Source organism: Cupressus sempervirens, chromosome 2 (assembly GCF_028749045.1).
Source record: "Cupressus sempervirens isolate cs-2001-9-10 chromosome 2, ASM2874904v1, whole genome shotgun sequence".
NCBI classification, from domain to species: domain Eukaryota; kingdom Viridiplantae; phylum Streptophyta; class Pinopsida; order Cupressales; family Cupressaceae; genus Cupressus; species Cupressus sempervirens.
This window is the reverse complement of record NC_143119.1, coordinates 478,375,004-478,400,723: the sequence shown is the minus strand read 5'-3', so window position 1 is coordinate 478,400,723 and position 25,720 is coordinate 478,375,004. Positions and strand designations below refer to the sequence as shown.

The following is a 25,720-nucleotide window of genomic DNA, read 5'->3' as shown; positions in this document are numbered from 1 at the left end:
ACAATTGACTCTTTTGGGGGATTGACCTTACATCCCCTTGAGTATACCTAAATATGACATGCTTTTAGGGTGGAGATCCTCTTCAGCATATGGAAGGATATAGATCTTATATTTATTTTTTCTCGTTGTATTATTGATCAAAATTTTTGCTTGGTTCTAAAGTTATAATATGCTCCAATATATTTTTATAGATTTAGGGGCAAGCTCACAAGGTGATGTCAAAGGCTTCTCACCTTTGGGAGCTTCTTGACCACTTATGCAATGCTTCATCTATATTGCTAGAGTTTTTCAACTTTGTCCTCTTCTAGCGACCATTTTCCTATTTAAGGACAATGCAAAGGGTGGAGACTAGAGACTCTTAGCTTGCCACTCCATGTCTCCTAGGTCTCAAGATCCTCGTTGCTATTCTAGTACTCTAATTGATTATCATGATCTGTTCATGACTCTTTGGTTCCCCTTCCCTTGGGAGTTCAACTTCAGGATGGCCTTCTAGGGGGTGAGGCCATCGACTAGTGGTGCCTTTGGGCAGTCAACTCATGATACCTCCAAATAGTTTCCATGAACTACTCTAGAAATCTTTCTAGTGCACAAAAAAGATAGAGATAAAGATGGGGATTGAGATGTTTCTCATGTCACCATGAACCTTGTTGACCTATTAGGTAAATTAGATTACTTAGTGCCTCAATCTTCTCCAATTCTTATTACTTTAGTCACTTAGTTGTGCTTCGTATATATACATTTCAAGATATAATTTAACATCCACTCATATCTTACTAAATATATATTATGCATTTTAATTAATAGAAAGTTGAAATATTCTTTCATATTAAAAATATACTAAAAAATCTTCCACCTATAATATAAGTTCAAACTAAAACAAAACAAAATTTTTAATTAAAAATAAAATAAAAGAACTTCAAAGCACACTTGTTCAAATTTAGAGATAAAAATATTCAAACTATCTATATTATGATATTAAAAGAGGTTCTTTCTTATTTATATGAACTAAATCAATACTCTTTTTATAAATGAATATATACGTTGAAAAAATAAATAAATTCAATTCTTATTTTAATTCAAATTAATTAATTTTTTTTTTAAATTTTAAAAATATTCTTATAATTCAACTAAGCGTCTAACGTTTCTTGCCTTATCTTATTGTCAAGTTATAATTTAGTCACTAGGCCCTTGGTCTACTGGTGAAGTTGAATGGTTCACAAAGAGCCCACTTGGGGTCAAATCTTGCTAAGTGCAAGTCTCTGACATCATATGGGATTACATTGGAATCGTGCCTTGGGTGATTTTGACGGCGTGGATGTTCCTTAGTCCTTACACTAAGCCAAAGAGGTTTTAGACATAAGTGAGCTATATGTAAGTTACAAGCTTTGTGCCTCGTTGAATTGCCTTATAAGTTTGAACCCTCTATGTTTTTTAATAATTAGTCGATAGCTAGTTACATCAGGGCAACGTGCTGCCGAAAAAGTTGAATGCAATCAGAAAGTTGTGTGATTGTACTTAGTTGTACTTTGTATATATACATTTCAAGATATAATTTAACATCCACTCATATCTTACTAAATATATATTATGCATTTTAATTAATAGAAAGTTGAAATATTCTTTCATATTAAAAATATACTAAAAAATCTTCAACCTATAATATAAGTTCAAACTAAAACAAAACAAAATTAAAAATTAAAAATAAAATAAAAGAACTTCAAATCACACTTGTTCAAATTTAGAGATAAAAATATTCAAACTATCTATATTATGATATTAAAAGAGGTTCTTTCTTATTTATATGAACTAAATCAATACTCTTTTTATAAATGAATACATACGTTGAAAAAATAAATAAATTCATTTCTTATTTTAATCCAAATTAATTAATTTTTTTTTAAAATTTTAAAAATATTCTTATAATTCAACTGAGCGTCTAACATTTCTTGCCTTATCTTATTGTCAAGTTATATTTTAGTCACTAGGCCCTTGGTCTACTGGTGAAGTTGAATGGTTCACAAAGAGCCCACTAGGGGTCAAATCTTGCCAAGTGCAAGTCTTCGACATCATATGGGATTACATCAGAATTGTGCTTTGGGTGATTTTGATGGCGTGGATGCTCCTTAGTCCTGAGGTTTCAGACATAAGTGAGCTGTATGTAACTTACAAGCTTCGTGCCTCACTGAATGGCCTTAGTCGATAGCTAGTTACATCAGGGCAACGTGCTGCCGGAAAAGTTGAATGCAATCAGAAAGTTGTGTGATTGTTGGCAGCGGATTTTGGTTGGCGTTGACGGTAAACTGATTGCACTGACAATTTGTTTTGGTTGACCGCTGAGGGAAAATCGATTGGGCCAAACATAGTTAAGGACAATGTTTTTTCACCAATCAGCACAATACGGAGAATGTGGCCTCCTAAAAATTGGCTCTAAACAAGTTTGCAGATCTGCGCCATCAGCAATTGAAGGGTATAAATCAAAGCAGTAATGGTGAATGGTTACATGATTCTGTTAATTGTTTCAATGTCCGAGCAAGAATTGGCAAACTGCAACACTTCCTATAATGAAGGCTGCAATGGTGGTCTTATGGATTATGCCTTTGAATTTATCAGAAGCTGTTGAAATGTCCACCAGCCAGGGCTGCTGAATAGAATTCACAATTTCTCATTTGAGAGGCCTTAATCACATATAAGCATGATGAAAACCAAAATTTAATCCCAAGGAATGTTGTCGTTACGAAGCACTCTACACTTTCCAATCAACCACGGCTGCCTGTAGCTAAATTAAAAATCATTGGGAATGGAAATCTGTAGTTTTGAATAGGGAGATTGCCATTTTGAACATGATAGAAATGATTTGATGAACGAGATCTACTAGCGGCAAGAAATGGGCAAGAATTCCATCTGCATTTCCCACATGGACAACGCCTGTTGCCTACGATGCCCACCATTAAAAAGCTTGAAGCAATACAAGAAGTAATATCCCACTCAATAAGCAATAATATTTAGATAACTTATCCACAAGCCTAGGTCTTGTGAAAAGCATAAGGAGTAAATGAAATGATAGATTTTAATGACGTTCATCACGCTGAAGTAGTCTATGGGATCCACACGATCACCCCATTTTAGTTACACGTGAATGTTTAAATCTTGTAATATATTGAGGATAACAAAGCACTCATTCTGAATTTCAATTAGAAGGAAAGTGTTAATTGTTTAATATTTTTTATATGTATAATTTATGACCTCCAAACTTCCCACATCTAAAGCCATCTTCAGGTAACATTTTTAATATGAAGAGTTCATAAATTATATTGAGTATTGGTGTAAGTGGTAGTAGTTATGTTACTTGTATGAATTCTAAGTTTTAAATGATATTTTAGATTTTAGGAAAAAACATTAATTTGTTTTCTTGATATAGATTTAAGCATTTACTGCTATTGTTTTTAGATTCTGAATATTTATAATTAGAATTGTAAAATTTGTTATACATTTGGAAAATAATCTACATATGACTCTATTAATGTATAAATATACTACTTATATATGTAATTTAAATTCATTTGTGGATTAGATTTTCTATATTTTTCTGTGATCCATCATCAAGATGAGAGCATGTTTGAATCATAAGGCAATAAGACCTAGAACAACCTCAATCAAAATATATAAGAAGAAGTGAGGAGAAGAGAAGAGAGACAAGAAAACAAAAAACACACTCTATAGAATACAATCATATAATATAGATTATTATATAATTAATCCTATCTAATGATAGCATCATCAACGTTTCAGATCACACTCATATGGATGAAAGAACATTTCAAAATAGATTGCAGAAACCTCATAAAATACACTCTTTCTTAAAATAAATGTTATTACTCTATTCTTTCTATGTAAGGCTCACTACATTTCCTAGAATGTTAAGTTGCAAAGTACCATGAGCTAACATAAGCTTTTCAGGTCATAGTCTTCCATTTGATATTGCCAAATAATAATTAATTATTGTTAATCATTAAATTTTCCTAGAAATTCTTTTTACAATTTTGTGTTACAATAATTCTTTATATCATCATTTGTTTTTTTTTCAAATATTGAGAACCAACACGACAGTATCGGCTATACACTTGTACCTTTGGTACAAGCGCTAGTTCAAAAAACCAAAAAGGGTTTAAGCAGTAAATACGTAAATACTGTTCCGAAGATATATTTCTATATAATTTGAAGCTACGTGTGGTCTTTGTATTAAGGAGGCGGCAGGGTATTCACTTTTAATGACTTTTGACGATTCCATTTGCCACGTTTCCATTGCGCTCACTCGCATTGGTGAAGCTCGGATAAAGAGATCAAAGCGGACAATGTACATCGGAGCTTTCTTCTTAACTGTCTGTAATCCGCAGCTTCTGAAGGAAAGAATCGCACAGAGCAGTGCTCAAGAAGCAATTTTTAATATTCAAAGCTTCTCACTTTAGTCTGAGGAAAAAAGTATTAACTTTCTACTTATTTCTGAGCTCTGGTTTGGAATGGAAGGAGAGTAGGATTTGTTACGAGGACTGATCAATGCATGAATTGGGAGCTGCTGCGAATTTTAGTCGAATTGGATAGAAAATGGGTTCCTTCGTGGGATGCTCGCCTCCTCTCTTACATAATCTGACATTGCAGAAGCAGGCTGTGTTCATTAATCCTGGAAAGCGCAGCAATCGGAGAAAGGTGTTGGCATCTCGGTCAGACGAGGGAAAGCAAAATGAAAAGCCCACGTCTTCCTTTTCACTCAGTAGGAGGGCTACGCTGGCTCTCCTCTCCTTTTCTGCAAGTCCATTTTTCGTGTTTGGCTCAGGGGCCTTTGGAGAAGTTTTTGTCGGTGAGTTCTACTATTTTGGTTTAATGATTGAGATTTTTCTAATTCCAATCCAATCCATCAAGATATTCACCAATTTATTGAAAGATAAGTGACAATTGGGACTTTCATATATTCAATTTCCTTAATTTGCTTATATCCGTTGTCTGGTTTATCTCTTTCAGTTTCTGTATTGCTGTCTCTTTATTTATAGGCTTGGAGTGGATGGTACATCTTGAGAGTGGGGTCCTGATACGTAACAGGGAGGATATTCATTGAACTTGTTCATTAACAACGAATTATTTCTTAGTTTGAATACTGAGTAAATTGCGCAGGGAAATGAAGTTTAGCAGAGAGAAAAAAACGTAAATGACCACGGATATGTTTTGGGAAAACCTTCTTTGAGTGACAACTCTAGCTGAAAGGTGAGCACAATCTCACTTAGTACTCCGGTAATGACAGTACAAAGAGGTCCCAGCACTTAGAATTGCTGGAGAAATCCCATACACCTATTTCTAAGCTCTAAAACAACCCCCAAGAACTCTCATATCACTTTTCCTGCTTCTGTTGCTATGACCATCCCAAGATATAGAGTTTTCACAACAAAACTCCAACTACGGCTCTCTACAATGCATAGAAATCACATAATATTGATTATACACATTCCACAAGGTTTTTTCATAAAATTTCATCTATCTAGGAAGTTGATTTTTTATAGCTTTTTTCGTTTGAAACCATGCCAAAGAGAGAAAAACTGAAAACTGAAATGTCACAGGATGCTACAAATTGTTGCTAAAGCTGATTCTGTTTTTGCCAGAGGACACTTTCAGTGCCTACACGAACCAATAATTTCATAAGAGTAAGCAAATTACTGAGGTTTTAGGGTTTTTTGACATACAGAAGGTTGTACAATGTGCACATAGTGCCTCATACCAGGAATCGTATGCAATTAGCTGTGAGTAATTGCTCCCTGCTCATCTGCTTGTGCCGAGTTTGATCATCACACCTGGGTAATTGGAATCCTTAATGCCCTGTCAAACCTGCATTGACATGGCGAAAACTCATGGGCAAAGGAAAAATGCACATTTAAACTCGTTTAATTGAAAAAACATTGTCTTTTGTAGGCTTTCTCATAATAGCTACAGGTTTTTGGTTAGAATGTTCTCACACTTCAGTCTTTTGGATCATAGATAGACACGTTTTCAGACTTCCTCAGGCAAATGCATATAGTAACACCAAACTAGACATTTTGTGGTCATCAAACTAGGGCATGTTGGCACATATTTGGCATTTCTCTTTCAAATCCTAGTTTCACATATTGATATTCTTCAGCTGCAATCTGAAAATGGTAGGGTTTGGCAACATTATTTTAGAAACTTTTTAAACTCTAACTCTAGTGCATGTGAAAATACTGAGTAGAAAATCACATTTGCAGATTTACATGATGAACAACACAATAAAATGCATATATAATGGATTACGATTTCAATCAAATAATCTTTGCACTACATTTTAACAGCTTATAAAGCCAACATTTTCCTTTGAATAACCTTCTATTAGAATAACTTCTCAAAAACTAACATCTAACAATATTTACAAAATAAACATAAAACTAACATTATTAATTTAATCTAACTATAAACAAACCTATACGAAATAAAACATGTAATAACCCAACATTCTCCCCTCCCCCTCTTATTACTTCAAACAAAGGGTGGGATACTACAAGAGTTGACAATAACAATCCTTTTGGAGACTTTGATGAAGCACTTTCCCCAATCCTCCTCATTCATCCAGGAAACACCAGTCCGATTCCATTAGTGAATGTCCTAACAGGAAAACTTGCAAAACATTTGTTTAACACGAGGGAACATAATTTGTCTCCATCTTCCTTGCACAAAGTGAGAATAATTTTCCTCTAAAAGTCCAGATCTCCTCTGAGTGTGTCAAAATCCTTCCTCTAGCACTGCACATGAGAGAACAACTCTTCTACAAGAGTCTACATCCCCTTTGAGTGTCTTAATATCCCCCCTCCTCTAGTGCTGTGGAAGCAATCTTCTACTGTAGAAAACAACCACAACCATCTATTTATATTAATTGCACAAGAAATATCATGAAAGTCCAAGTCCCTCCTCCATTAAACTACACAGATAGAAAAAGGTGTTTGTCTTGCAATGAATCATCTCTGAGTGAGAAGCTGGGTTAAGATGATAAAAGTCTTCCATCCTCCAATGCTTCCAAGCGCCAATTGATTCTGCTTCACAGTCTAATTATCAAATATAGCATATGGGTCTTTGGGAGCCTTGAAACCCCTACCTAATGCAGATAATATAAGAAATATGTGTGACCATGATAAAAACTAAAATTGATAATGTGTTTCATTCTACCTATAATTTAAACTGTAATAATCCTGCTCAATTCCAACTTTAAAATGCTGATTGAAGGCTCGAAGAATTTTGTCAAACACTTTGCATACAAGGGGTCATATGACTGATATAACTTTTCAGATTGCTGCAATGACTCTTGTTTCGATTTGCATCAAAGAGAATGCTTACAAAAAAAACTCCAGATTGTCTAAACAATGACCTAACATGAATGTGCAACTAATTTTGACAATATTCAATACAAATATGAGACTTAACTACTTGCAATATGCAGCTACAGCAACTAGTGATTATGACAAATACTTTGGATGCAACCTAAGATGGCATTAATGCACTTACAACCAAGTGTCATTAATATAAACACTTAGTATGCAAAATTATAACATTATTTATGCCAAAAAGAGAACTTATAGCCAATTGACATTTTGTCAAACAATTGGCATGCAAACTAATACGCTGATCATCAAACTCTAGGTTTGCAATATAGATAGTCTAAAAATTACAATGCTCTTTCAATTGCAAAATCCTAGCCTTCCTTTGATACCAATAATGCCAAATGGTAAACAAAGACAAGTACAATGTGAAATAGTGAAGTGCTGAAGCTATATTTTGTACTCAGCTGAAAACCTACATTTCTCAGAAAATATGCCAAATGAGAAGTGAAGAACCTGATTGTAGATGGCTGCAATAATTTCCTTCAATGCTGCCCCTTCTGTTTTGTTTTTTTTTTCTGATCTGCTTTTTCCACTTGCTTTTTCCGGATTTGCTTTTTTCGTTTTGCTTTTTCGAACTGCTTTTTCGGATTGCTTTTTTTTTCGGAGCTGCTTTTTCGGACTACTTTTTCGGCTTGCTTTTTCGGTTCTGCTTTTTTCGGCCTGCTTTTTCGGACTGCTTTAAAATGGCTTCCTATAATTTCAGACCTGCTAGAAATGACCTCCAATAATTTCGGCCTTGCTAAAAATGCTTCCTGAAATGCTGAAATGTTGAAAAATGGCCTTAGGCCCAATGATGCCCTAGCTGAAGTGACTGAAGTATCACCTCCAAATGTGCAACCCTTCAGAAGATATTTCACTTCCTCAGTTATGCAAATTCAAGGGGGTTTTCATTCCCAAAGATCAACTGACTATCTGAAACCACTTGGCTCCACAATAGACTATGTGACTAAATCACAATTTGATGTCAAGAGAGAAATAAACAACTGGATGATCAGAATGAAGCCCAGGGTGCCTATTTATTCTTTTTTCTCCACTTTCTCCAGAAACTTCTAGAACATTATTTTATTTTATCTATTAAGTGACTTTATAAAATATTTTATAATTCAAATCACTTTATTAAATTAATTAAATATAAAGTTACCTTTTAATATTTATTTATTTGATAACTTTATAAATAATTAACTTAATACCACTTATTTATTTAATTAAAATAATTAATTAGTCATCCTCATAAAATATTCATTATTTTGGACAACCTAATTAATTAAATTAATTAAATCAAATTGCCTCCAAAATGGGAACATGACATAAACATAATCATTCCTTGCAACTTCCAAGAGAAAAGCACAACTTCGTCTCTCCTGACAAATATATCACTTCAAATGAATCATAACTCCAAAATAGTTTAAACACAAAATTGTTGGCAGTTTTGTAACTGAATACCACCAACAAGTGTTTCACACAACTATAAATCCCAACTGCTTTAAAGACTACTCTACCTGTCCGTTTCCAGGGCAATTTGAATACAGCTGTGCTCACTTAAGAAAAATATGCTAGACTTATAAATTTTAAATGAATTTCAATAATATCATATTTTCCCATGCCTCCATGCTTCAGCAGATGTAAGTGGTCTAGAATATTGTATCTTAATAGAGTGGATATTGTGATATTGCTATCAGGATTTAACTGTGTGATTTTTTAGTCAAACTCATTGACCCATGTTTCATGAGTAGTGATTCAACATGAATCCATCTCTCATGAGAATAAATGGAACATTTAGCACTCATTGGATCTAGGTGATGCTCAGAGTGGATATTGATCGATTTCCAACAGTTTGGGGTTTTACATCCCCACACTCCTTGCACACAGGATGTGATTCTTCTCTGCAAAATTAGTATGTTTTGCCAACTTTATCAAATCTCTGCCGCTTCGAGCAATTCTAAACTCCTTCTTCACAGAAGCTAATATTATAAGAGTTTATTCACTTATATGTATTGTTAGATTCAAATTGACAATTTATATTTGAATTGGCAGCAATTCTCATGCCCACCGAATATCCATTTTCCAAGGAAACATGGGGACATGTCCCTTGCCCCAAAACCCCTTGTTCCCATCCCCTAGGCATTTCCGAGATGGCAGGATGCTGAGGAGACATCTTTCTTCTGTCCCTGAGTCTGCTGAAGGTGCCTAAAATGACAAAAAATATCCCCTGTCATTTGGGGACGGCTGGAGGACATGGGAAGCATCCCCTGACCCTCCTGCGGACATGGGGAATGTCCCTTTGCTGTCTTGTCGGTGCCATTCCTTGTATCTGGGAATGCTTCCAGTGTAAAAAGAAATCTAAAATAACAACTTTTTAATTTCATTTTTACATTTAGAACCGCGTGGAGGGCGACAAGGGCATGCAAACAAGTTAGAAACCCTAAAATGATCAAAAGACATAAAACTAAAACAAATCTTTAATTCACCAAGCATTTGTCCTCCTCCATTTTCTCATTTTTGCTCTTTGCTGTGAGATTTTGCTTGTCAAGGAAGAGATTGGCATGATCTAGACGAGAGATGGGCTGTTCAGAGGAGATACTGGTCTGATTTTCGTTTTTCTACAGGTCTGAAACAAGTTCTCAGCTGCAAATTTGAAGCTACAGCCAAGGTATTTCCTCTGTGTTTTTTTGTTTTTTAGGTTTTTTTTGTTTATTAGCAAGTTTGTGGATTGAAAAATACTTTAATTGCTTCCAGACTTTGAATCATAAATAATAAGACCACAAAATGAGCAGCAAAAGTAGTGACAACCATGAGGGTAGTGAAAGTGAAAATGAAGTGAACAAAATGTCGAAACCCTTTTTCTACTTCTGAAAGTCCAACTTCTGTTTCTAATATACTAGACCGTTTTGTAGGCTCTACATTGTCCAAAAAATTGTAAAAGTCCCTTTTAATTCCAAGAAACCATTGCTTCGGTTTGCCACAATTGTTAAAACTTTAGAAAACAGAATTAATTGTATCAACAATACACACTCTTAAATAGAATTTGCAGACACTATAAAAAGTGCTATGTAAAAAGAAAGGTTGTCTGAATAAAGACACCATCTAAAATAGAACTGATTAAGAGAACTAAAAATAAAGCCTAAATGACCATTAGCTAGGGTTCTAAAATAACAAGCTAAATATAGCAAGAACCTAGGGTACTAAAAATAATCTAATACCCTCCCTTAATGGTCATTCTATGAACTACCCTACAGAAGACAATACATATCTTTTAATTACAAATCCTTCAAAATATTCTGCTATGATTGAGATCTTCCCTAGATCTGTAGAATGTCAATGACCAAGAGTAGCCAAAAAAACAAAGAAGGTTACTCCTTTCTTCAAAATGGTTTGCAACAAAACAGTAGAGCCTGTTATTGACTCTCCTATTGACCCTCCTAGAATCTACAAAATCACTGACCAAAATCATCACAAAAACATCCAACCTGATGTTGGATAACTAAGCCGCCCTTCCTTGTAGAGAGAGACACTGTGAGTAGCTGCCAAATCCTCCAAATTATTGCAAATGAGCAAGATGCCCTAAAATCGATTGCAAAATACTATGATTGGAAGTTTAAAAAGCATTGTTTTTTAAGGAAAAATGGTAAAAACCCTAAAACAGAAATGTAATAGCCCTTATGTAATAAATATCTAATAAAATATATATCAATTAGACATCAAGAATTGAATAATTAAATTTATTATTATTTTAATTAAGTAATAATTTATATATAACAATGATTGTCAATTGATAAATATAAATATCAATTAATAAATCTAAATCTTAATTAATAAACTAATTATCATCATTCTTATTATTAATTAACAATTTGCCAACATGGATGGGCTACGCTAGTGGGGTGTTAGCAGGTATGGGCTATGCAAGTCTGCCAGTGTGGATGTGCACTCATCATTTTTTAATAATTTGCGTGTGGAATGACACGATTGATAGTGTTTCCGTATTAATAATTTTATTTATTTATTAGTTAACTTTGTTAATTGATTAATAATAAGAATAATGATAATAAGTTTATTAATTAAGATTTGTATTTATTAATTGATAACATTGTGATGCAGTAAAAGGCTAGTGTATCCCCAAAGGAGATCACCATAACTCCCAACAAAGACAACACAACGGAAATACAACAAGACATAATTGAAAACAACCTCTTTAATTAACAACAGATCTTGAGTTACATCAAATGAACACCATACATGTCAAGTTGTAAGGCCTTCCCAGTTTTGGCCAATACATTCCAGATTACAGACCAACTCTTCTACCTCAAGCATTAGTTACCACTTCCTTCTCTATATTGACCATCCTTTCCCTACAAGACTCATCTACGTTACATATATAGCCATCTAGACACAGGTCAGCTTTGAGTTCACATTCTTCAAGATAGGAAATGTGTTATACATTATAGGATTGACGCACAATGAATTAATGACAAGGTACATAATATATTATAAGAATATTGATGACCTTAGATGTAGGTCTTGACATGATCCAAGAAACTATATGCAAAGCTATGAAACCTTGTGGAAAGAGATAAACCTCGCAGAAGCAAAATACCATGCATTGTATGAAGAACCACATAGGAATCAATACCTGAGAAGATGAAACATAACTCCAAACATGTGTAACATTAAATTCTGTGAACATAGGAGAATGATCTAGGATAGGTCCACCATAAGAAGCCAAGCGCGCGAAATCTAGAATGGGAAATCAAGTAATTGCCAACTCAAACTGCTAGATAGAAAACAGAAAACAAAGCAATATCTTTTTGGATGATGCAAGATTGCCAACAACCCTAGGATGCTCTTGCATCAAACATCCAAGGTGACAAAAGATGTTCCATTAGGACTTGTGAACATCTGAAAGGATTTAACACATAAATCCTATGCTCATTCTTAACCCACAAATCCTCTTCATCAATCATTACAGAAGTGTGCCAAACTTGTTGCTGGAACGAACTATTCCATCAGAGATCTCAGATCTGCTACTACTACTAGGATTAAATGAATCATAATTGCTGCATACCTTCATTTGATTAAATGTCTTCTTTCCCTTGCCTTCGTTCTTAACCATAGGATTAGACAACTTCTTCAACCCAGATTTTCTTCCATCAATAGTTGCTTGAATCTCATGCTTTGTTGTACTCAAACTGAAAGTTCTAAAAACACTAAGGTTCTTTTCTCTTCCTCCTTCCTCATCCTTCAAAGGAATCAAAACAAACTTTATGCCATCCTTTTCAACTATAATAATATTATTTATGCAATCATGAATAGCTCCACTGTCAAATTGCCAAGGTCTTCCAAGTAAAAAGTGACAAGCACTCATGTTCACTACATCACATAAAAATTCATCCTTAAAAGATCCAATTTTGAAATTAATGAAGCACTGCTCTCAAACCTGTACCCTATGATCATCTTGAAATCAACTAATACCATAAGGAGTAGGATGTTTCAATCTCTACAATCCAAGCTTCCTAACCATTTCCTCTGATACAAGATTATCACTACTACCTCCATCCATAATAACCTTGCAACATTTTCCTCCAGATTTGCAAATGGTTTGAAACAAGTTTCTTCTTTGCATTGGCTCCTCATCATGCTTAGCCAACATGACCCTTCTCAGCAAGAGAGATTCTCCAACCTCAGGTGATGCCAAATCAACATCAGATGTTTCCTCTTTTGGATCTTCGTGTACTACCAAGTTTTATTTGTCAATCTTTTTACTAGTACATTCAAAAGTTTGGTGCCCATCTTTACCATTTGAAACAAGTACCCTTGAACACAAATTTCTTATCAAATTTTTTTTGCTTGCCCTTATCTACTTTTGTCAACTGTTTACCTTGCTTCCTTCCTAACTTATCTTCTGCCTTCAATGCATATTGACAAGTATCTTCAACTGAACTAAGTTTCAGCATAGTCAACTAATCTTGAATGTTAAATGTCAAACCATTAACATACCTTGCAAGCTTTTCCTTAGAAGATTCAAGATGTCCAGATCTGATTTGTACCATGTAAAATTCTCCAGTATGTTCTTTCACAGTCATATCCTTCTATCTCAATTTCTATAACTTCTTAAACAATTCAAGTTCATAAACTTCAGAAATGAATGTAGCCTTTAATCTAGAAACCATGGGTTTGCATCTACTAATCTTAGGTTCATCATTATCCTCTCTCTCTTTTTGTTATTCTTTCCACCACAAGGCAACATGACCTTTCAACTTAGCTTGTGCTAACCTAACCCTATGTGGATCTACAATATTCTCAAGCTCAAAATAATCTTCAAGTTCATTAATCCAATCTATCAATTTCTCAAGATGTAATGAGCCAGAATAATTTGATACCTCCATTTTATGACTCTTACCAACTTGTGCCATAGCTCTCAACAATCTTTCTTCTTTTGTAGGGATCTCTACTCTAAGTACTTCAAGAGCTTCAACAACTACATATTCATTCTTTGCCTCAGGATTTCTCCTTAAACCATTCAAGACATTATACATCTCATTCCTCATCTCTGCCTTCAATTCTTCAAACATATGTTCCAAACTCCTAGGATTCATCCTTCTAAGCGGCATTTTGAATCAAAACAAGGTGCAATTGCCTCGACTTGAGCGATCTGTTCACTAACGAGAAGCCAATAAACCTGGAATAGGTTACCAACAACTTGCAAGTCCTCAGCAATTGCGAACTAGAACCACAATCTACCACCTCGCAACCAAGAAGTCCAAGTCTTGACAAGCTCACTGTTGACGTGCCCTTAGCACCCAACTTTTAAATTTTTGATGCTAGTCCCATGGAAGGAAACCCCTGAAATTGTCTCCATATCTTGCTAATTTTAAATTGGTAATGTTCTTTTGTGAAGAGTAAATTGTGAAAGGGCAGTGTGTTGAACTCGAATTTTGAACGTCGAGGTTCAAGTTCAAGTTCAAGGTTCAATTCAAATCTCAACATGCAGTTCAGATTCTCAAAGTTCAAGGTTTGAGTTCAGGTTCAAAAGCATGAACGATGAATTCAGATATACAGTTGAAGATTCAAAAATACATGTACAGACATAAAGACTCAAGGTTCGAGGTGCAGATTTCAAGGCTAAATCCATAATTACTCATAGTTTCAATGAAGGTTTTTCAGCCTAAGGATTAAATTATTCAGATTGTACGAAATATAAATGCCCTAAGTTCAAACCCAAAATTTGAACTTCATATGTTATACTCCATGGGTTGATTGCTCTTTTATCTTCTTGTCCATGAGAGCGATGATTGGTGCCTTGATATAGAAGATGAAATAACAAGCCCTTCTTATGGCACTTCAAAGAGATGCAAATATCTTTATTTAATACACCAAACCCATAATCGCAAGAAATATCCTTAATATAGAATTTGAGGATAATTTCTCGAACTCTTATCTTCATGTATGTGAGGTCTACATTCTTTATATTCATTCTAAAAAGGAAAGGCCAATAAGACAGAGACACGTGGATGGCCACTATACCATGTGCACATAATCAAAAAGGTGTCATGTGTAGTGCTAAAACTTGATGAATGGGCGATTCGTTGTTAAAAAGACCCATGCACATGAAGGCCTCGACATTAAAGGGAATCAATCAGATCTAGCTTAGACACCCCTTGTGCCAAATATGAATCACCAAAGCTATTAGAAAGGGCATTGGTAAACATAAATTGTGGACTTATGCAAAACTGAGGTATCGAAACACTGGTTGGAATATAAAGGAGTTGACTCCTAGTGCAAATCACTAGCGCCTGACCGCACTCAATCCCCCACCCAAAGTCACATCAATCCAATCATAGATTGGAAGCAATGTGAGGACCATAGATGAAGGCTTAAAATTGGTATCAAAAGGAGTGTTTTCCATCAACTATTTGACATAATGTATCAAATAGTCAATTTTAATGTTGGCCATTAACAACGATGGCAGACAGAGGTAACATATGAAGGATTGTGGTTCCATGCTTGTTTATATAAGTCGGAGACTTTTCCATTTTTGAAACCCACACTTAGTGGAGATGAAAGCACAATATAGATCTCAGGCCCAATTTCGATTTCACAGCTAACTTTAAGTCTTTATGAGAAGTAGCGACACATGAACCCAATTAAACAAGCCGCAAACTTCCTCACATGAAGTTGATGCCACAGTTAGTGAAAATACCCGATCAATGTGTGTGGAACCGGTTTCAATTGTTGGCACATGATATTTGATTTACCTACAGAATAAATCTGAGTGCCATGAGATTGTAGGGTGGTGAATGAAGGTACAAGCTTTATCAATTGTAAAGCATGCACTCATACAACAAAATCATAATCATTGTGGTGACAATTTCATGTTGTGTGATAATAGTCAGGTTTCTTTACTAGTTTAGCTGGCGACATATTTATACCAAACCTGATCGCATGCTTATCAATCATAGCAAAAGTTCCCCTCATAGATGTTCACACACCACAAATATATAGGCATTGGGAACATGTGCAGCGCTCGACCACTATGATTGGGGGAGCAGGTGATTAGTGAGTATAGATGGAGCACAGGTGAATAGAAAAAGAACAAATGTCCACAAGGAGTATGCCATCGATGATTGTTCATACAAGTTGTTCGACCTAACACATTCCAACAAATTCTGAAACTGAAAGGGAAGCGCAAGTTGTTTGACTAAATGCCCTCAACAAAACAATAGGTGGAAGGCCAAATCCGGCATACTCATTCATGAGAGGCACATGAATACAAAGTTTCTTATTCTTGCCAATCAAGTGATTCAATGCCTAAACCGCGGTCATTATAAAACATACCCAATGGTGATTTCATCCATTTTTCTATTCACATGCGTAAAGGCAAAATGTAAAAAGTGACACGATGGAAGATGGGTCCACAATTGCCATCTCAAGTTCAAACCTGCAAACCTCATTGTGTGTGCATATAAAGGTGGAACTACATACATGTGAAGGATGGAAAATCTCAGCAATGGAGATGATGAATATGGGTTGGAGTCAGGTTATTCGAGTGAGCATGGAACTGCAAGTTGCCTTTTAAGGTTAAGCTATTAGGTCATGTGGTAACCGATCTTTTCGAATAGACAACAGCGGAACTGATATAGAGGAAATGTAGATAACTAACACATGCACTATGATGGAGATTGAATGCATTCAGGACTTGTCAAGGGATAATGTGAAGTTAAATGTACAGGGTATTGGGTATCGCCAATAACATGATAATCCCTAAATCATTTGAAAATAATGGAGACAATGACAATAAGATTGAATGAGATTGTTCACATTCAATATGTAATCTTCTCTTCAGATCAGGTTTGGCACAATTGGTTAATAAGTAGGGTATTATTCAAATAGAAACAAGAAGCATGATGAAGTAAATAAGTAATTTACCCATGACAGGTGTAGAGCCAGGTGGCAAAGATCCCCATGAGAATTGCTCCACTTTGACATGATACATGATGCTATTTAATTGAAAGTGTCCAAGTGTTAGGTGTATAGACATATCATCTAAGGGAGACTCATATCATAATAATAATAAATGTAATAAGATATGAAGTAAGATATGAAAAGGTCCCTGTAATCAAGAGATATATATGAAGTCTTTGTTTACCATATGGGGTAAATGAATTAATGCATGCAAACAATAAACAGGAACATGTACAACAGTACTCCTATTATTCGCATATATGCCAAAGAGATTGCATAGTGCTTCTAATGATGATTACAATGATCTTGGATGGTGTACATATACTTTCCTGAAGAACCTTCTCGAAGGGGTCCATCGGCTACACACCTGCTACATAATAAATAATTACCGACGACGTCAACTTGTCGGCTACACAATATTTACGGACGACATCATCCCCCCCAAAAGAAAAAGTCATCTCCGGATGACAATTACAAAATATCTGAGACAGATTAACAAAACAAGATACATTAATTGACTAACTATAACAAGGTAGATATGTTTCCGTCACACCACTTTCACATTCGTTCCGTGCCTATATCAAACTGGTCTCCAAAATACGTTGCATCTGCAGCCTTTGCTAACACAATACTGTTTCTTTAGTGGACCTTGATAGCCATCTGTGTTGCTTTCTCTGCTTCCAACTCCTAGGTACACTGAGCCAAGTGTCGCTATACTGCCTCCAACTGGATGATCAGCTCCTCCCGAGTTCTCTATGCATCTGCCAAGACAGCTTCACATCCAACACCTACTCCAAGTGCCTCAAAGCATATCACCCCTCTCGAAAGGTTTGCTGTGTTGATCTTTCCACCTTTGGTACACAGACACTCTATGCTTGCAGTAGCTCTAGGTCTCATCAACTGGTCAAACTTCCCACGAATGATAATTGCACCGACTGAGGGTCTAGGGTATCGCCCCCAGCAGGGTCGAGGGGTCTTGGGGCAGCACGCCAGGCGCGCTCCATGTTGCGATACAGGGCGGGGTCGAGGAGCAGCACCCCTGCCACCAAGACCAAATTAGCATTCTCAAACCCAAACAAAAGTCCATGGAACACACCATTTTTGTGATATTCTTCCCATCCCCTATGCTCCAAGTCCGTACGACATACCTTGCACTGGATGGTCATATGGCATACCCTCCTTTCTGCTTTCCTTAAGCCGTACTTGTATGGCTTCCGTACAGTATAATGCTTAGACATGGCTTCCCCTTCATCTGTTTGTCGTACTACCATACGGTACACCTCTTTGGCCATACAGTACTTCTCATGTCCGTATGGTAGGCATTTACATGGCCGTATAGTGGTGGCTTATTGTCCATACAGTATCCTAGTTGGTTCGTACAGTCCTTTCCTGAATCCATACGGTTTCTTTGTCTAGGCTGTATAATACTTCCTTGCCTGCTTCTAGAAGGCTGTACAGTGGTAGCTCCTTGTCCATACGGAGCCTCCAGTTTGAACGGTATTTTCCCCTTGCCCTATGCTTGCCATATGGTGCACCTCCAGGTCTCTTCCTACAAGTTTCCAGTTGTATGGTGTGTTCTTCTCTTTTCCGTGTGGATCAAAGCTCTCTCTTCTCCCACCAGTATGTTTTTTGGTTCAATATCATCTTCAAGGTTCATGGTTTGTACTGTGGCCTCTTCATATTTTATCGGCTTATCTTCATTGAATGTATGGGCTGGTGTTTCGTCCACCTGCGTTTCTCCTTCTTTTAGTTCACTATATTCCTCCGGGAACTCATTAATTCCTTTTTCTTCTTCAACGCCCAACATGTTGCAGCTTGGGAAGAGTTAGTAATCCTCCATCTGCCAGTGAAATAGTTCGTTCACCGAATCTAGGTCATCCTCATTCGACCCTCCTTCCAGTCTCAATACTCCCTCTTCATCAAGTTCCATTCTCTTCTTCCCCTTGTCATCCCCTCCACCTTTGCCTTCAGAATCCGACGACGTTGCCTCCTCGCCTACCATTTGTGTGTGCAAGTCAACTATGAATCTTCTGCCTCTGCGCTCCATTGATAGGGTATTTCGTTTCCAGTCATGTTTTACTTTTTCTTGTACCAACCAACTCCATCCGAGAATAGCGTCATACCCTCTTTTTTCAGTGGAATGACCACGAAATCCAATAAAAATAGCTGCGTTCTAATAGTTACCAGTTGTGCCATTAAGGTTCCCAATGGTTTGATCCTATGTTGGTTTGCCGTGAGCAACTGGAATGTTGGTGGCCACAACGAAGGTTGTCCCAACTTTTCCCATACATCTTCTGGTAACACGTTCACGCTTGACCCTCCATCCACAATTGTGTCTATCAGAACAGTTCCCAGATTGCCCATCTCAACACTGTCGGATGCCTTCCCCTTGTGAGTGCCAAAAGCATTGGGCCTGTTGCCGTTGTTCCACTACCGTCCCTTCCTGTTTCCTCCGTCACTTTCGAAAATGGTGTCATATTCAGAATGGTCGTCCATAACTAGGGCATTGTGAGAAGGTCACTTAATTTGATCGGGACTTCCATTTGCATCACCTGCCTTATTATGTTTTGCTCAACGCAGTTCCTCATTGAGGTACCAGTAGTGTCCTTCAATTGTGATTTTTTTGCTTGCGTTGCTTTCTCAATTTTCGCCTGTGCTTCTTCCAATCTCTTCTTTTCTTCCATCGGGTCGGGGTACAGTTTTGCTTGTTTACAGGTGATTGCCAAGACTTCTTCGTCTACACCGATGCTAATCAAATTCACTCTTGATTTCGGGCACTTGGCATCTTCATGATCTCCAGGACCGCACCATCTGCATAACAACTTTGATGCATTTGTTGATGTACAGTTTCGTGCAAAGTGGCCCCACAAATTGCATGCTTTGCATTGAACCATCGGGTGGCCGTTCGCATCGTACTGAATTCGGCTGCGGCCCCCATTATTATTGTTGGTATTGGTATTCTGCCCTCTTCTATTGTTTCTGTACCCACTTGAAGTGGCACCATCACTGCTAGTGTTTCTGCTCCCTCCTGACGCAAAAGCCTCCTATGTCAGGAGCACTTGTTGAGGTCCTCTCGTTTTCATATTGAAGGGACATTCTTTTACGGAATGGCCCATAATTTGGCAGATCTCACAAAACTGGTTCTTTGGACAAGATCCCTTCGTGTGACCTTTTGTCGTGCATTCGGTGCATCATAGTTCGTTTCCCATCATCTCTTGCTGCATATTTTTAAATTCCTTCATCATTTTGATCATGTCCTTCTAGAGAGCTCGGACCTTTTTGCTGCCCTTTTTGTCATCACTGCTATCTTCTTCCGCAGACGCATCATCTGAGTCGGATGAGCTACTTTTCTTCTTCTTTTTGGTTTCTGTCCACTCTCTAAGTCCATTGCCCGATTGTGTGCTTCGGTGTATGATGATGGCGACACAACCTTCATTTTCTTCCTTGACTCCAGGCGTAGTCCCTCAATGAACCATCGCTTTTTCAACCCATTTATTGACTTACTTTCCATTTTATTTATTAATTCTTTGAGCTTTCTGGCATATACACAGACGATTTCATTTTTCCCTTGCTTTGTGGTGTAGATTTCTGCTACAATTTCATTGTCGTCGCGCAGCAATTGAAACTCGGTGATAAGCTCCTTTTTAATGTCTACCCATGTAGTTAATTTTTGGGGATCCATGTCGGCAAACCAATCAACTGCTACACCTCTTAGAGTTGCTGGAAATTGTCACACCCATTCATTTGTGTCAGTTACGCCATTCGCTGTCCAAATTGTTTCGCATGTCTTACAATGTCTGATTGGATTGGCCGTTCCATCACCATCAAACTTTGGCAATTTTTCCTTTGGTCTAGCCATTACTATTCAAGGTTGAGGGACTTTTTGTGTACCTGCGTTGTTTTACACACTCGCGCTGTTCTGCACACCCACGCTGTTCTACACATCCGCGCTGTTTTGAACACCTGTGCTGTTTTGGACAGTCGTTTTATTTCCAACAGTCGTGCTATTTGGTGAGGAAAGGTTTTCGTCAAGCAAAGCTGTCCATTCTAGAAGTGTATCTCGGACGAAGAGTTCACTCCACGCTTGTGCTCCCTTGGCACTCTGAGTCGTGCAAGTTAATCCCCTTCCGTCTGGATTCTCTTCCCTTGGCATATGCAAGTTAAGAAATCCCTCCCTTGCTTCTTCCACCAAATCCAATTGCTGTTGAGTCTCTTCCAGCAATTCCTCAGTGCTTCGATGTCCGTTGGCAATTTGCTAAACCTTCGTCTGTGTTCGGCCTGTTGTGCCAAAATTAAATTCCCTTGTGCTGTGCGTATTTCATCTTTTTCCTTCAGCTTATTCTTATTTTTGTTCAGTTGATTCGACATTAGTCTTCATTCCTCTGCCTTCGTTCCAGGTCCATCGGGCAACGACGCCAAATGTTTACCATATGGGATAAATGAATTAATGCATGCAGACAATAAACAGGAACATGTACAGCAGTACTCCTATTATTCACATATATGCCGAAGAGATTACATAGTGCTTCCAATGATCTCGGATGGTGTACATATACTTTCCTGAAGAACCTTCCCAAAGGGGTCTATCGGCTACACGTCGGCTACATAATAAATAATTACCGACAACGTCAACCCGTCGGCTACACAATTTTTACCGATGACATCAACTCATCGGCTACACAATATTTACCAATGACAGTCTTCTAAAAAGGCACGTGATTTACAAGAATTGGTTGTAACAATTGAAAAGGAACTAGCAAGAAAGAAGCTAAATGTGAAATAGAAAGGAGGTATTGGGGGTTATTCTTTTCAGCGTAGGTCCTGTGGCTAAAGGAGAGAGGGAGAACATACTTGAATAGAGTGTAACAGGGGAATATAGGAGAGTTTATTTTATGTTTTCTGCATTCTTGATTGTAAACGCAGGACACATAATAGTCTTGTGGTTGTTTTGCTATATCTAGAAATAGGAATGAATTTATATCACAGGTCATATGGGCTGTATGTTTATTTTTCTTGATTAAGAGTAATCATGAGGTTCTCTTCTTCACATTTCTAATTATAATCCTCCATTTTGTATCAAACATGTGCTGTATGTAATCATGTGGTTCATGTACTCACATTTTGCAGAATAATATGTTTAACTCCTCTTGTGTCTTCTATAGTGCAGAGGTTTGAATAGGTGATCTTATGGTTATTTGTTCGTCCTCTTGCTTTAGTTTGTAAATCTGATAATTGCACTCAGTCCATGATTATGGGCTAGTGTCAACACGCTTTAATGTCTTCTGGTTAAAGTTATATCTAGATGTTTAATTCATTGAATATCTTCTAAGGGGGAGTTGTAGCTCTCAATTCAGAGGAGGATTATCAATGCAATGATAATCAATTCAACTGTTGGTAGGATTTGTGCCTTCATTCGGGCATTCTAATTGATTATTTGCATTTCTTTTCGAAGGACAAAATCTGTTTACCAACAGATTTTTGGCGACTCTAGTGGGGAACCTCAGGAGCAAAAGATCAGTGCTTGACATTTGGTTCCTTAGTTTCTATATTATCTCTACATGCACGAGATTGGCAACTCTGTGCATTGACCATGCCAAATAGAAAGACCATGAAGAATAAAAGACCTGAGCCTACTATCCTTGAAATCCTCCAAATGCAAGATAAAGTACTGCATGATTTCTGGGAGCACTGGAAAGAAAGTATTTTGCGTGCCATCAAAACAAATCTAAGCGTCAAAGAGGATCACCTAACTACCTTGCTATGGAGAAGTTGTGTTACAGATTTCACAAGCTGAAAGACTTGGAAGAATGCAAAGGAAAGGTGCAGCAGCTTGAAAAAGAATTAGAGGTGGATGATGGTGAAGCTCCAGTTATCTTGGTTTCATCTCTCATACAACTACCTCATTATGAATGAGCAAGAAGTTCAGCAAGAAGCCTTTCAACCTCTCGAAAGTTGAGCATTGGTAAGCATAAATGACCAAACTGAAACTGAAAAATATTTGAGATTGAATAATGTTTTCTCTTCAGAAGTAGAGAGTTTCAGTTTTGAAAGTGAGAGAAATCATTCTGTTTTAGAAAGCATGGAAGGAAATAAATTTCAGATTTACCAGCAACCGGAATATGGGGTTTTTGATTTCCATGAAAGAATGGATAAAGATGTTTTTGAAATTCTAGAAGATTATGATCAGCCTATTCTAGAACCTGTTCGCTTTGAAAATAGAGTTGATATTGATAAAGGGAAATCCAATTTAGAAGATCCTTCTCATTCTAATGATAAAAAAAGGGAAGTTCTGAAATAAATTTTCAGCACCATGACAGTCCAATCAAAATGTTGCAGACACATGGAGATCAAGCACTGGTAAGGAAAGATGGTGGAAGCGAAGAAATTTTTTTTAGTGTCATTCTTTTTCCTAAATTTATAAGTGCTGAAAGTTATCCTTTTTCTAGAAAATTTAATGAACACTTTCAGCCTCATGTACAATCAGAATATGAGGCTTTTAATTTTACTTGGGATAAAGAAGAATGTGATTCTTCAAGCGAAACTACTTTAGAATTTATATCCTCATATGAAATTTCTTATGCTGAAAGTAAAACTAATCTGTGCCTGGCTAAAAGCTTCCCAGATTCTACAAATTTAAAAGGAGAAGAAAAATTTCTTATAGATGTGGAACTTAAAGATGATGAGATTGTTATGACATTTCAGCCCCAATTATCATTGGCCTTCTCAAGTGATGATTATTTATATGAGGTGAAGGTCATTGAAAACTTATTGTTAGCCATCTAGAAAGATGAGTTTGAAAAAAAAGTTGCAGGTACTAGTTTGCCTGATGCATTGATCTCGGATGGGGAATTTTCAGATTCAGTTGCAGCAAAACATAATGAGGTTATTTTAGTAAATGCTGACCCTATGCTGCATGAAGTTAATTTGTGTTATGAGACATATTTAAATACTGAAAATGTTTCTAAAAATGGTGATCTCAAGATTGCTGATTCTATGAATGATATAATTCTTTCTTGGGGAAAAGCTGAGTATTATTTCTCTCAGCCACGGATTGGAGATAATCCTAAAATTTTGATACCTCAAGAATTACTAAGCAGCTTGAAGAAGACTTCTCCTTATAACAATGAAACCATAGTCAGGCTCTTTTTATCCAATGAACAAGAAAACCTTAGAAAGAAAGATTTAATTTCATGAGATCACTCAATAATGCTATATAAATATGAATCAGCATATGGTGTTGTTAAAGATTTGAGTCATAGTGCTGAAATTTTTCAAACTCAAAACTGTGAAAATGTGTGGTATCTAATAGGCACAAGGATGAAAGAAAACAAAGACCATCTTCTACAATTTGCAGCAGCTATAACAATGGATGGTATTATTATAGGCAGATATTTCCACAACAGTTTGATCTACAAAAACATAGGTTGCATGAGTGTCTTGAGCTTGGAAGGTATGTTCTATAAAATAGATCCATGTTGCATTCTCTTTCAGCTTGTTAACTGTAAGGGTCTCAACCTTCATCTTGAGGGAGAAGATATTTCATGTTATTTACCTGGTTATGTTGTGCATCCTCTCTCAAACAAAGGTATTGAGGTGGTTAAGGTTGGGCAGGCCTCACAGCAAGACAGACTCTACTGTTGTCATATAGTCCATAAAAGGGCAAGTGATCCAATTTGTTGCTTGTCAAGTGAAGATACCTTCAGCCTTGAGACCAACAATCCTAGTAAGTTTTGGTATGCAGTCAAGGTCAAAGAAGGTGTGATTCATGATACACGTTTTCAAGCTGAGCAGAATATCTATGTTGATCAATTTGATTTTGATGAGATTGTTGATTCAAATAAACAAGTTGGAGATCAGAGAGTTTATTGGAACTTGATTCAAATTGTGAAGCTTGATGGTGGCCCAAAGTTAATTTTTGTTTTAAAAGATGAAATGTTCTCAGATGCCAAGGTTACTTCAAATACTAAACACTATTTTAAGGATGATGCAGTGTTCTCCTTAGGAATATTAGGGCATTATGTTTTTCATTTAGAGAATGCTAATGTTTCTGAAGATTTCATGAGGGAAGATTGGAAAGAGTAAGAAATATATGATGGGTCGTGGCTGTTTGGATCTGAATATCATCTCACTAAACTCTTGCACACAATCAGTTGGGATTATAGTGGCGAAGATTTTCCTAGGCAAAGATGGCATTGTTTTCTTTCATTTAGATGCAACTCTCTATTTAGAAAGGGTTCATATTTCTGCCAACCTGTAAATGGCTTTGTGTAAGTATTCTTTGCCTCCGACTTTTAGGGTGGGGGTGTCCTGCCCATGTACATATCTACGAGTAGCTTTCTGCTTTGCAAGTTTTGATTGTGTTAGTTTAATCTATTGGTTCTTTGGCTTGCTGTTAGTTTAGGTGTTTTAGTGTTGCCCTACTTCCCTCTGCTCTTTTGCAAAGTCTCTCTTATTTTTCTGTTCCACCGTGACTCTATTTCCCCAGTGTCTAGACAGTGGTCTTATACCAGAGATTGCTAGATTCTCTATGTTCCTTGCAGTCCATGTCCCTAGACAGAGCCAGCTGTTAGCTTGCTTTTAGCACCTAAGTTTTAAATTTTTTCAAATAGAGCTCCATGAAGGAATTTTCCCAATTTCCTGTAGCACATTATAATGGTTCCAGACTAACAATGATTTTGCAAAGCATTGCACATAAGAAGCATTAGAGAGGACTTGAACTTCGAACCTCACTATAAAAGTTCAAAGTTCAAAGTTTGAATACTCATGGTTCGAGATCACAAGTTCAAGTTCGAAGTTCGAGCTCAACGGTTCAAACGGTTCAAGCTCATAGG

At 36.7% G+C, this 25,720-nt stretch overlaps 1 protein-coding gene across 3 annotated transcripts in view; it reads left to right on the top strand.

Moving 5' to 3' along the window:
- Positions 1-4,292: 4,292 nt before the first annotated feature.
- LOC149573110 (uncharacterized) overlaps positions 4,293-25,720 on the top strand; it is an 88,934-nt gene continuing 67,506 nt past the window's right edge. For 2 of the 3 annotated variants that reach the window (XM_089814290.1, XM_089814289.1), the window contains exon 1: positions 4,294-4,855. In XM_089814290.1, coding sequence (XP_089670416.1) covers positions 4,603-4,855 — 253 coding nt within the window. In that variant the 5' untranslated portion in view covers positions 4,294-4,602. Of the gene's footprint in view, positions 4,856-25,720 lie in introns of all 3 variants that reach the window. The other variant, XM_089814291.1, reaches the window with a different exon arrangement.